Source organism: Pseudorca crassidens, chromosome 9, assembly GCF_039906515.1.
Source record: "Pseudorca crassidens isolate mPseCra1 chromosome 9, mPseCra1.hap1, whole genome shotgun sequence".
NCBI lineage: Eukaryota > Metazoa > Chordata > Mammalia > Artiodactyla > Delphinidae > Pseudorca > Pseudorca crassidens.
The window spans coordinates 10,974,364-10,987,764 of record NC_090304.1 but is presented as its reverse complement, the minus strand read 5'-3'; the positions used below and the strand labels follow the sequence as shown (position 1 = coordinate 10,987,764).

General features: G+C 40.5%; 1 protein-coding gene across 1 annotated transcript in view; it reads left to right on the top strand.

Annotated features, from left to right (window-relative positions):
* STX3 (syntaxin 3) overlaps positions 1-13,168 on the top strand; it is a 145,225-nt gene extending 132,057 nt beyond the window's left edge. Inside the window, exon 10 of the mRNA XM_067748893.1 lies at positions 6,486-13,168. Within this exon, the coding sequence (XP_067604994.1) occupies positions 6,486-6,557 (72 nt within the window). The 3' untranslated portion in view covers positions 6,558-13,168. The remainder of the gene's footprint in view (positions 1-6,485) is intronic.
* The last annotated feature ends 233 nt before the right edge of the window (positions 13,169-13,401 follow it).

Sequence of the window (13,401 nt, the reverse complement as noted above, 5' to 3'; positions counted from 1 at the left end):
GGGGCATTCCAGGCTAAGGGAGCACAAAATGCAAAAGCCCTGATGTGGAAGAGAGCATGGCACCAAACAGGACAAAGAGGAAGTCATTGTGGCCACACAGGTGGACAGACTTGGGATCTTTTTGAAAAGCACAATGACCAGGAGCTGTTGGTGGACTAGATATGGAGGGTGAAGGAGTACAGGAAACAGAGGGATCAAAGATAATGTCTAGGATTTGGGGCCTGAGTAGTCAGGTGGATTATGATGCCACTTAATGATGAACAGTTTGCACAGAAAGATGAATTCTGGACGGGTGGCCATGTCAAGTAGGCAATAGATAACACAATCCTGGACAAGTCAGAGAGGGAGCCAAACAAGGGCTCAGGTTGAACGAAGCCAACAGTCCCGGTGTTAGTCTCAGTTCTGATGTTAGGCTGTGCTATCTTGGGTACCACTTCATCACTTCAGCAAACATGTACTGAGCATCCACTGTATGGACTTTTCAGCCATGGATACAGAAAAGGGGGAAGGAATCTTTTTTCCAGGGTACAATTTTTTGGTGGAAGTGGGAGGGTTTAACGGATGAAAAGAAGTAAGAGTGTGAGGAATAAGAATTGTGTGCCGATGGGTAGGGATCACTCATCTTTACTGGAATTTTTTCTTTTTTTCGGTATGCGGGCCTCTCACTGCTGTGGCCTCTCCTGTTGCGGAGCACAGGCTCCGGACGCGCAGGCTCAGCGGCCATGGCTTACGGGCCCAGCCGCTCCGTGGCACGTGGGATCTTCCCGGACCGGGGCACGAACCCATGTTCCCTGCATTGGCAGGCAGTCTCTCAACCACTGCGCCCCCAGGGAAGCCCTGGAATATTTCTTAATTCTTGTCACCTGGCTGTGCTGAGTTTCCCTGAGTACTTTTGGGGAAGGGGATCAGAATTGCAACATGATATTTTTCTATTTCAACAGGGATAGAATGGGACTTCTTTTACTTTGATTTCTTAGTTATGGAAGAGGAGACTGAATCTCAAAAATGTGTATAAGGCAATGAATGATATTGGGGTCCAGTGACCCATGAGTCGGCAGACTGAGTTGAGGTAGGCTTTTTTGTTTTGGTTTGGTTTGGTTTGGTTTTACCCTGTCATGGCTTGTGAGATTGAGATTCAGGTAAGAGTAGGATGCATTTCTCACATATTTGTCTTTTTGCTTTTATAAAGTCCAAATACTTGTTCCGAATTTGTCTTTGTAATAAGGTGCCATGCGACTAATTTTGCTTTCAAACAATGCAGAATGAGGGAAAAGTAGGTTTTCTACTAAGAATGAGGGCATTTACTAAAAGTAGGAGACGAAGAGTGAGTTTCCCCTTTTCATTTGTGTACTTGGGGTATCCTCTACCCAGGACACTCTAGTTGGGTTGGCACACTTTTTCTGGAAAGGGGCAGATAGCAAATATTTTAGGTTTTGTGAGCCATGCCTTGTAAACCATGATATCTATTGCAACTATTCTGTCATTGTAGCTCAAAAGTAGCAATAGACAGTATGCAAATGAATGAGCATGTCTGTGTTCCAATAACACTTTTTTTTATGGACACTGAACTTTGAATTTCACCTAATTTTCATGTGTCATGAAATACTCTTCTTTTGGCTTTGTTTCACCCACTTAGCTTACATAGGCTATAGCTCTACATTATATAATGTATATCTTTGTAGTATAAACTCCTGATGGTTTTCTGGACTATGATGCAAGTGCCTGACTTAAGCTTTTGGTTGCCGATGCATCCACTTCAAAGCTGGCTATTTAAAAAAAACACATCACCAGATAGAGTCAGGCCCCATCTCTCATTGACTTAGGTAACTGACCATTTGGCCTCTTTAATTCCTACTCCTAATGTTATAAACTCATCAGTAAAGGGTGTGTCTGCAAAAACCTAGGTCCCCAACCCTGGACCCCAATAAAAGCAGAACCCCAGGCCCGGGCTCCCTTTCTACCTGTGACCTCATCGTGTGGCCCTAGATAGGCTGTGTACCCTCCAGGACCTGTGAGTAAGAACACTTGTCCTTCAAACTTTCCTGATGGTTATTGCTGAGGGCATCTTGCAATCCTAAGAAAACCCACAATAGTGGGCCAGCCATGACGTTGGTTCTGAAAGGGGAGATGTCTGCGGGAAGCTCTCAGTGGCCCCACGTGGTGCCCCAGGCACTTCTAGCCATAGCCTCACTATAGGTGGGATGAGGGCAGGAAACAATCTTGCTGCAGATCTCATACTTCAATAAAGACTTATTTTTATCCCCACAAAATAAGAGAAGATGGATGTGTTGGTGAACAGAAATGGAGAAACGTCAGAAATTTAAAGCACAATAAATACTTGTAGTAAGACTTTTGGTATTACTATTGCCTTTTTCCAGGTCACCCCAAAATACTAAATTCAAACAATAGTTTGACTTAGGACCAACTGTATTGTGGCAGTGTTCATCTTGCATCTCTGAGCTTAACCTTTTTTGGGGTCCTTCTTCATAGCATTTTATAATATCTAATTTCCATTCTAAACTTATTCTTGGGAAGTGTTTTTGTACAACTGTACTATTATTACCACTTAGTGTTTGCAGAGGAGTGTTTTGGACTTGATACATTTTCATCATAATAATGAGATGTTTGCATTACTAGACAGTGTCCCAAATCATTTATATAAGTTATGAGTAGCTACAATAATACCCTTAATCATGCAATAATGTCCCAAAATGGTGAGGACATCTATTACCAGCTAAATTGTTTGAAAAATGTGGTAACATTAGTGTTCTAAAGTAATCGTCTTTGGTTAACTAACATTGTTTTCTTGCTCTATTTAAAACTCTGTATAACTTACATATGTATCTTCTCAATCCAATAACTTCTGCTCCATTGAGTGAATAGAACTTCCTAGACCCTTTAAGATGAAGATAGTTTTTTCCCCAGTGTGTTGAAAGGTAAATGAGAGTCAACAGCCATGAAGGTCATTTCAGACAGCACTCATATGTTATCAACTTCTTAGTTTAAATGTGCAAACCTTCTCATGACATATGAAATAACTTCCATTTAAATTTCTGTGTTCTATCAGGTGTCTGCAGATAGACACTTTTTAACTGTCCTGCAGTACATTCCAAGGAACCAAACACAGACTTTTGAGTTTTGTTGGATATGTAAGTCTTCCTAGTGAGTCCCACAAATCAGTTAGTTTCCGGTTTAACTGTTGGCAGCCTCTTATTAAATGTAGAATTTCAGAAAATACCACAGTTCAGCCACAGATGGTGTATAAGAGCATAGATTGTATAGCTCTTTAGTTTTGTTTTTCTAATTGTAGTTGATTTACAATGTTGTGTTAGTTTTAGGTGTAGAGCAAAGTGATTCAATTACACACACACACACACACACACACACACACACATATATGTATATCTATATATATAATTTTTTCAAATTCTTTTCCTTTATAGGTTATTATAAAATATTGAGTACAGTTCCCTGTGCTGTACAGTAGGTCCTTGTTGGTGATCTATTTTATATATAGTAGTGTGTATATGTTAATCCCAAACTCCTAATCTATTGCTATTCCCAGCCCCTTTCACCTTTGGTAAACATAACTTTGTTTTCTATGTCTGTGGGTCTATTTCTGTTTTGTATATAAGTTCATTTGTATCTTAGATTCCACATATAAGTGATATCATATGATATTTGTCTTTCTCTGTTTGGTTTATCTCACTTAATATGATACTCTCTAGGTCCATTCCTGTTGCTGCAAATGGCATTATTTCATTCTTTTTTATGGCTAATATTCCATTGTATATATGTACCACATCTTTTTTTTTTTTTCAGTACGCGGGTCTCTCACTGTTGTGGCCTCTCCCGTTGCGGAGCACAGGCTCTGGACGTGCAGGCTCAGCGGCCATGGCTCACGGGCCTAGCCATTCTGCGGCATGTGGGATCTTCCCGGACCGGGGCACGAACCCGTGTCCCCTGCATTGGCAGGCGGACTCCCAACCACTGCGCCACCAGGGAAGCCCCTACCACATCTTCTTTATCCATTCATCTGTCGATTGATATTTAGGTTACTTCCATGTCTTGGCTAGGACTTCCAAGACAAGTGGTAAGAGTGGACATCCTTGCCTTGTTCCTGATCTTAGAGGAAAGGCTTTCAGCTTTTTACCATTGAGTGTGGTGTTAACTGTGGGTTTGTCATATATGGCCTTTATTATGTTGAGGTATGTTTCCTCTATGCCCACTTTCTGGAGAGTTTTTGTCATAAATGGATGTTGAATTTTATCAAAAGCTTTTTCTGCATCTATTTAGGTAATCATATGGCTTTTATTCTTCAATTTGTTAATGTGGTGTATCACACTGACTGATTGGTGGATATTAAAAAGTCCTTGCATCCCTGGGATAAATCCCACTTGTTCATGGTGTATGACCCTTTTAATGAATTGTTGGATTCAGTTTGCTAGTACTTTGTTGAGGATTTTTGCATCTGTGTTCATCAGTGATATTGGCCTATAATTTGCTTTTTTTGTAGTATCTTTGTCTGGTTTTGGTATCAGGGTGATGGTGGCCTCATAGAATGAGTTCAGAAGTATTCCTTCCTCTGCAATTTTTGGAATAGTTTCAGAAGGATAGATGTTAACTCTTCTCTAAATATTTGATGGAATTCGCCTATGAAGCCATCTGGTCCCGGACTTTTGTTTGTTGGGAGTTTTTAAATCACAGATTCAATTTCAGTACTTGTAATTGGTCTGTTCATATTTTCTATTTCTTCCTAGTTCAGTCTTGGGAGATTGTACCTTTCATTAATTTCTGTTCTGGTCTTCGCAATTTCTTTCCTTCCACTAACTTTGGGTTTTGTTTGTCCTTCTTTCTCTAGTTGCTTTCGGTCTAATGTTAGGTTGTTTATTTGAGATTTTTCTTGTGTCCTGAGGTAAGATTGTATCACTATAAACTTACCTCATAGAACTGCTTTGCTGCCTCCTCCCATGGATTTTGGATTGTCATGTTTTCGTTTTCATTTGTCTCTAGGTTTTTTTCTTTTTGGCTGTGCCACGTGGCATGCAGGATCTTAGTTCCCCAACCAGGGACTGAACCCGTGCCCCTGCAGTGGAAGCATGGAGTCTTAACCACTAGACCGCCAAGGAAGTCCCTGTCTCTAGATACCTTTAATTTCCTCTTTGACTAGAAGTAAGTTATTTTTTAAAGTGAGGGATGGCTTATAGCATAACGAATCACAGCTTTCTGAAAACTACTAAGTTTGGATGCCTATTTGATGCACAATTCTTAAGCAGCTATAGGAATAGCGTTCCTGAGTATGCATAGGAACTTGCATAGAGTATGCAAGCGGATGGCCAGATTTCTCTCTCATGGAAGAGAGGGCGCACAGGGGAATGATCCAATGGGACATAGTCAGATTCCTGAAAAGACAAAAACACAGAGCACAGATCCTATGTTCATTGTTTCTAAGAAAAGAAGAGTAAATGTTTGTGTATAGATCTTGAGACAGAATGTTCTATCATCTTTCAGACTCTGTCTTTCAGACAATGATTCATTTATAGTATTATATGCGTGGTGTTACGGATGGTTATGGATACTTGACAATTTCAATCTTCAAAACACACATTGTTATGCAGGCATTTAATTCTTTTAGGAAGTCTTTGAATCCTAACTTTAGGAGTCTTCTGGGTTACCCTTTACTGTGGGTTACCTGCACACTCAAAACCACCATTCTGTACTCTTAATAATATTATTTTTAGGATCCAGGTATCGACTGATGTTGGAATTGAAAGATATTTTACCTTAGTTTGGGTTATAAAATTCTAGACAAAGTTTTAGGAGTTAAACTCTTATTTAAAATGACCCCAGTTAGTGTCCCAATACAAACAATTAAAAAATATAATTTCTGTTCTGGAAGTACTTTAGAAACAGGGTACTTAAAGAAAGCTTCATGACCATTGAGCAATGTTAAGAAATGCTACTTGTAAGTTTCCTTACCTCAGCCATCTTGCAGAATCAATCTCTTTACCCTCTCTTTTGGCCTAGCCTGTTAAATTTTTCTTTGAGTACCAAATCAAAGGCAATTTTTAGAAACTCCTTTTTGGATAAAATGGGAGAAAAAGGAAATACATGCCTTTAGATCTATTTAGATATCTTTGTTTATGGACTGTTCTTCGGGTTGAACCAGTTTGTTATTTGTGGCATCCACAGATGTGCTGCTCGTATTTCCTTTCAAGGAAAGATGCATTGCCCATCCCAGAACAGCCTCCAGCTGTTAACTCCATTGCTCCTTTAGCCTTTGGGCAGAGATCATACTCTTCTCTTGGGGGTTCCAACCCGTGCCTCAGCAAGATTGGAACAAAGGTCTAGCCATTGCCGCCCAACCTGGGACTCCTCTAAAGGGCAATTTTTAGAATCCCTTGTTGGACTGGCACAGAGACAGTCACGTCTCAGTCTTTGTCTGATGACTTCGCCTGATCGATTCTTTCTCCCTTTCCTTTCAGAGGAGTTACTCTTCAATAAAAACGGACACTCCTGAGGAGCTGAGTCAAGATGGCACAGCGGGAAGACCCTGAGTTCACCTCCTCTCATGGGCACACCAAAAATGACAACTATTTATAGAGCAACTATTGATGAGAAAGACTGGAATCTACCGGAAAAGATCCTCTACAACTAGAAATATAAAGAAGGAACCACAACAAAACAGGTGTGGTTGGGGGAGGATATGGTATAGTCAAGACCCACATCCCTGAATGGGCAACCCACAAACAAGAGGATAATTTTACAATTTCAGAGTTCTCCCCAAGGAGCAAGGGGTCTAAGCCCCACATCAGGCTCCCCAACCTGGGGGTCCTGCACTGGGAGGACAAGCCCCCCAGAACACTTGGGTTTGAAGGCCAGTGGGGCTTGATTTTAGGAGACCCAGAGGCTGTGGGAAACAAAGACTCCACTTTTAAAGGGCTTTCACAAGACCTCACACCTTCTGGGACCCAGGGTAGAGCAGTAATTTGAAAGGAGCCTGGGTCAGACTCACCTGCTGATCTTGGAGAGGCTCCTAGAGGGGCAGGAGGCAACTGGAGCTCACCCTGGGGACACCGACAGTGGTGGCGGCCACTTTGTGAAGCTCGTTCTATCACATGGACACGGGTGCTGGCAGGGGCCATTTTGTAATCTTCCCTCTAGCTTATTAGCCTCAGGACTGCCCAGCCCTGCCCACCAGCCTGTAGGCACCAATACTGGAATGCCTCAGGCTAAGCAACTAGCTGGGTGGGGACACAGCCCCATCCACTAGTAGGCAGGCTGCCTTAAGACCCCTGAACCCACAGCCATCCCTGGGCATGGCTCTGTCCACCACAGAGCCCAGGACCTGGCCCAGTACGCAGGCACTAGGCTGGATATCCCAGGGCCCTACAGCCAGAGAGTCTGGGACACAGCTCTGCCCACCAGTAGGCAGCACCAGTCTGGGGACCTGCTGGATCTCAGCCCTACTCACTAGTGGGCTGACACAAGCTTCAGGACACCCTCAACCCTGCAGCCGGCTGTGTCAGGAACTGGCCTCACCCACCAGGAGGCTGACACTAGATCTGGGAATTCTGGCCCCATAACCACTCAACCCAGAACGTGGCTCTGCCCACCAGCGAGCCAGCACTACCCCAGAGACCCCCAGATTTTCACAGCCAGACTTCTCATGACCTAGCTCAGCCAACCAGCAACTGGCAGCCTCCAGGCAGGCCCTGGCAACCAATCAGACCTGGGACCAGCCATGCCTACAAGATCACTCATAGCCCACCACATCAGAAGGACCCACACAGCCTGCATGACGGGGGGCGGGGGTGGGGAATCCCTAGAGGATATAGCTCTGGTGACCAGGGGGCAGTGCACTGCTGGGACACATAGGACATCGCCTACAAAGGGCCACTTCTCCAAGGCTGGGAAATGTAATCAACCTACCATATACATAAAAATAAAAACTGCAAATTAGGCAAAATGAGGAGATAGATGAACAGGTTCCAAATGAAGGAGCAAGATAAAACCCCCAAAGAAGAACTAAGTGAAATGGAGATAGGCAAGCTAACGGATAAAGAGTTCAAGGTAATGACCATAAAGATGCTCAGGGAACTCGGGAGAAGACTGGGTGAACAGAGTGAGAATGAGAAGTTTTTAATGAAGAGTTATAAAATTTAAGAAGACACAAACAGATGAAGAATACAATAACTGAAATGAAAAATACACTAGAAGGAATCAACAGTAGATTAAATGATACAGAGGAACAGACCAGCAAGCTGGAAGACAGTAGTGGAAATTACTGACGCTGAACAGAAAATAGAATGAAAAGAAGTGAGGACAGTTTAAGAGACCTCTGGGCCAACATCAAACATCCTAACATTCACATTATAGGGGTCCCAGAAGGAGGAGAAAGAGGAAAAGGTCTGAGAACGTATTTGAAGACATAATAGCTGAAAACTTCCCTAACCTGGCAAAGCAAAGCAGTCACCCAAGTCCAGAGAGCACAGAGAGTCCCAAACAGGATTAATCAAAAGAGGTCCACACCAAGACACATTGTAATTAAATGGCAAAAATTAAAGACAAGAGAATATTAAAACCAGCAAGGGAAAAACAAGTCACCTACAAGGGAACTCCCACTAGGCTGTCAGCTGAATTTTCAGCAGAAACTCTGCCAGCCAGAAAGGAGTGGCATGATATAGTTAAAGTGATGAAAGGGAAATGCCTACAACCAAGAAAACTCTACCCAGCAAGGCTCTCATTCAGATTTACAGACAAGCAAAAGCTAAAAGAGTTCAGCATCACCAATCCAGCTTTATAAGAAATATTAAAAGGACTTCTCTAAGCAAAAAAGAAAAGGCCACGACTAGAAACATGAAAATCATGAAAGGAAAAAGCTCATCAGGAAAGGTAAATATACAATACAGGTAGTAAGTCAACCATGTACAAAGGAAGGTTAAAAGACAAAAGTAGTAAAATGATGTCTGCAATAAGCAGTTAAGGGACACACAAAACAAAAAAATGTAAGGTATGGTGTCAAAAACAGTCATCATGAGGAGAGGGTGGTAAAAATGAAGGGTTGTTAAAATGCATTTAAAATTAAGTGATCAGCAACTTAAAATAATCACATATATGTATATAGGTTGCTTTATATTAACCTCATGGTACCCAGAAACCAAAAATATATAATAGATACACAAAAAAGAGAAAGAGTTATTATATATGTTTAACTAAAAGATTCAAACTCATAGAAGCAGACAGTTAAATGGTGGTTGCCAGGACTGGGGGAGGGGAAATGAGTTTTTATTTAACAGGTACAAAGTTTCAGTTTAGGCAAGATGAGTGAGTTCTAGGGCTCTGTTGTACAACATTGTGCCTATAGCTAACAATATTGTATGGTACACTTTTTAAGAGGGTAGATCTCATGTTAAGTTTTTTTTACCACAATACAAAATAATCAAACATTTCTGTTCCCAAAGTTGCCGTAAACACTGTTAAGAAATAACATAATACTTTGCAAATCCACAAGGATTAGTATCCAGAATGTATAAAGAATGCCATGCAAATCAACTGAAAAACAAATTCTGCTCAATATGCTATAATAATGTAAATGGGAAAAGAATTTGAAAAAGGATAGATGTATGTGTATATATAACAGAATTCCTTTGTTGTACACCTGAAACTATCACAACATTGTTAATCAACCATACTCCAATATAAAATGAAAAATAAAACAAATTCTGATACAAAATGGACAAAAGCCATCAACAGGGAGTATACAAAAGAGGAAATGTGATAAAAAGCAATCTCATTAGTAATCATGACACAGTTAATTAAAATCCAGAAGCACCCTTTTCCCCTTCCAGACTGGCAAATATTGTTTCCTGAAACCAAGTGTTGGTGAGGGTGTGGAGAAACTCTAGAGGGAGGATAAACAAGTACAATAACTGTATTGAGGAATTGCTAACTATCTAGGAAATAGTAGAATTGTATACTCTGTGTGTGTGCACATATACACGCTCATGCACCCTAGCATTTCCACTCCCTTGGAACTGCACCCTAGAAGGAACACTCATACATACGCAGGAGGAGCTGTGTACAAGGATGTAAAGAGCAACATTATGAAAACTAGCAACTGGTGGCAAGTTAAATGTCCTTCAGCAAAGACTGGACACATAATTTGTGGCATGATCATACAATAAAATATCGAAAGCAATAATGAACAAAGATGTACAAAACAATAGTATATAATATTCATGGCTGCATGATACTTACAGATCCAGAAATTCTATTGTCATACATTTCTGGCCTATAGAACTAGTCCACATCTCAGAAACAAGGAGGAGCAGCCACCCTAGTAGGAGGAAGCCCTTCATTTGGTCAAACCCTGAGCCAAAGCCCACTCAGGAAACAGGAAGTTGTGAGGGGCCGGCTGCTTCCTGAGTTATAGCAGCCGAAGCCATGCTCAGAGGTTGGTAGTTAACCACATTTTGGACAGCATTAGAGAAGGTCCTATTAGCTCAACCTCCTACAGTTTGGTATTTTATGCTCAAAATTGCAGATTAGTGGGACACGTAAGCAAAATGTACCATGTGAGGGTTTCTAGAACTTTGTCATCTTTAGGCCTGTGAAAGTACCGTTACATTGTCATAGAGCTGTTGATTCAGATTTAGGGAGTTGTGGAGGCTTGTAACGGCCACTCTCTTGTGTAACTCCTTCTCTGTCAGTGTGGTAGAAGCTGTGAATGTGCTGAAATGTCATTCCTGTAATTATGTTACTTTCTAGGGCGAAGGGGATTTTTTTTTTCAGTTGACTTTGAGTTAATCAAAATGGAGATGATCTGGGTGGGACTAATCTAATCACACAGGCCCTTTAAAGGCAGGGAGTTTTCTCTAGCTGGTGGCAGCAGTCATCAGAGAGATTTGGGAACGTGAGGAGGATCAGCCCTCTTGCTGGTCTGAAGCTGGAGGGGGCCAGGTGAGAGGACACACAGGCAGCTTTCAGGAGCTGAGAAGCACCTGGTTGAGAGCCAGCAAGGAAAAGGGACCTCAGGTCTATAACCGCAAGGAACTGAATTCAGTCAACATCCTGAATGAGGCTGGAAGCAGATTCAAAGCCAGATCCTGCAGATAAAAGCTCAGCCTGGCCGCCATGTTGATTTTGGCCTCATGGGAACCTAAACAGAGAACCCAGTTGATCCTGCTTGGACTTCTGACCTATAGAACTGTAAGGTAATGAGTGGTATCGCTCTGTGTTGCCAAATTTATGGTGATATGTTATGTAGCCATAGGAAACTAATACAGAGGGTGTTTTGGGTGCTTGAGAAAATGGAAAGATCACAGTTGCTGGACCCCAGTGAGGTGGGAAAGAATAGTAGGGAATACCATGCAGCAGTGAAGAGGAATACATTTGATTTGATTTAAAAACATGCATGTAGCTCAAACAGAAAGGTAAATGAAAAATGCAAGAGAAAACCGTAAGGTATAGTGCACCAAACTATTTAGAAATGTACATTAAAATATATTTTTCACATTTGTACATATATGTTAAAAATTTTGGAAAGTAGTATGGAAGGATATATAGTAAATATTTTTAAGTGTGACCAATAATAGTAGGATATGGAATTGGCGAGGCTGAATTAAGGAAAAAAGTAATAAGAGGGTCTTTACATAGAAGAATGATGCTAGGTGGCCATGCTAAAGAGTATGGTCAACAGCGTTCTGTCTCCTGAGATTCACAATTACAGCACATAGTAGAACGAAACGGTAGATAAGAGAAAAAAACAAAAAATCAATTCAATTATAATTATAGCTAATATTAAGCATTTACTATGTGCCAGATACTTTTCTAATTATGTATTTGTATTAACATATTTAGTGCTTCCAATAAGCCTATGAGAGAGGTACTCTTATAGTCCCATTTTGCGTTGATTTGTACACAGTTTAGGTAGCTTACATAATGTCACACAGATAGTAAGAGTCCATAGAAATGAAAATCTAGTAGTCTGTTTCCAGAATCTATTTTCTTAACCACTGTGCTAAGGTAGGTCACGGAGTCTCATTTCCATCAATGGATTTCATCTCCATCAGCAGTCTTCATATTGGAATATTTCTATGCGTGAGAGTACACAAAGACTTTCCAGGGGGAGTTCATGCAGCAATAATTTCAGTGCATTTAATTTCCAGAGTCTCAACTGCCATTTATACTCTTTCCAAACACTGATCTTCCAGAGAAGAAACATGAGTTCTCAGTGTCCTTTTATTTTACAAATATAAAATATCACTTGGGTTGGTCTTGCCCAACCCAAGTGATATTCTTTGATGGCATGGGTAATAAAAACTGGAGTGCCAAACAAAATAAACATTGAAACACTGGCTTAGTAACACTTCCTTCATCAAGACAAGGGGTCAGCAAACTTTTTCTGGAAAGGGCCAGGTAATAAGAATTTTAGGCTTTGTGGTTTCTTTCACAGCAACTCAACTCTGATGTTATAGTGAAAAGCAGTTTAAGTAAATGAATGAACGTGGCTGTGTTTCAGGAAAATTTTACTTGTGGGCTGTAGTTTGCCAACCCCGTTTCTGTCTTTCCTTATCTTATGCATATTTATATTAAGGGTGAAGCTTGGCATCACAAATGGAGAAATTTGACCAGGATAGAATGCTCTGAATTCAAACGGTCAAAAAATTATCGGTTTCTGATGCTGATTATTTTTATTTAATGTTTTAATTGAAAATATTAAAAAAATTTAAGACACATTATATCAAACCCATGGATAAAATTGGATGTGATTTTTTTTTTAATGAAGTATAGCTGATTTATGTTGTGTTAGTTTCAGGTGTACAGCACAGTGATTCAGATATATATATATATATATATGTATATGTGTATCTACGTGTGTGTGTATATATATATATATATTCTTTTTCAGATTCTTTTCCCTTATAGGTTATTACAAAATATTGAGTATAGTTCCCTGTGCTATACAGTAGGTTCCTGTTGGTTATCTGTTTTATATATAGTGGTGTATATATGTTAATCCCAAACTCCTAATTTATCCCTCTTCCCTCCTTTTCCTCTTTGGAAACCGTAAGTTTGTTTTCCATGTCTATGAGTCTATTCTCTTTTGTAAATAAGTTCATGTTATCTTTTTAAAAAAATTCCACATATAAGTGATATCATATGATATTTGTCCTTCTCTGTCTGGCTTATTTAGTATGATAATCTCTAGGTCCATCCATGTTGCTGCAGATAGCTTTATTTCATTCTTTTTTATGGCCGAGTAATATTCCATTGTGTGTGTGCGTGCGTGCGTGTGTGTGTGTGTGTGTGTGTGTGTGTATACCCACGTGATTGTTTTTTCAAATTGGTGTGCTAATAGATAGTTAAAACCTACTTTGTCAAATCATATTATGGATA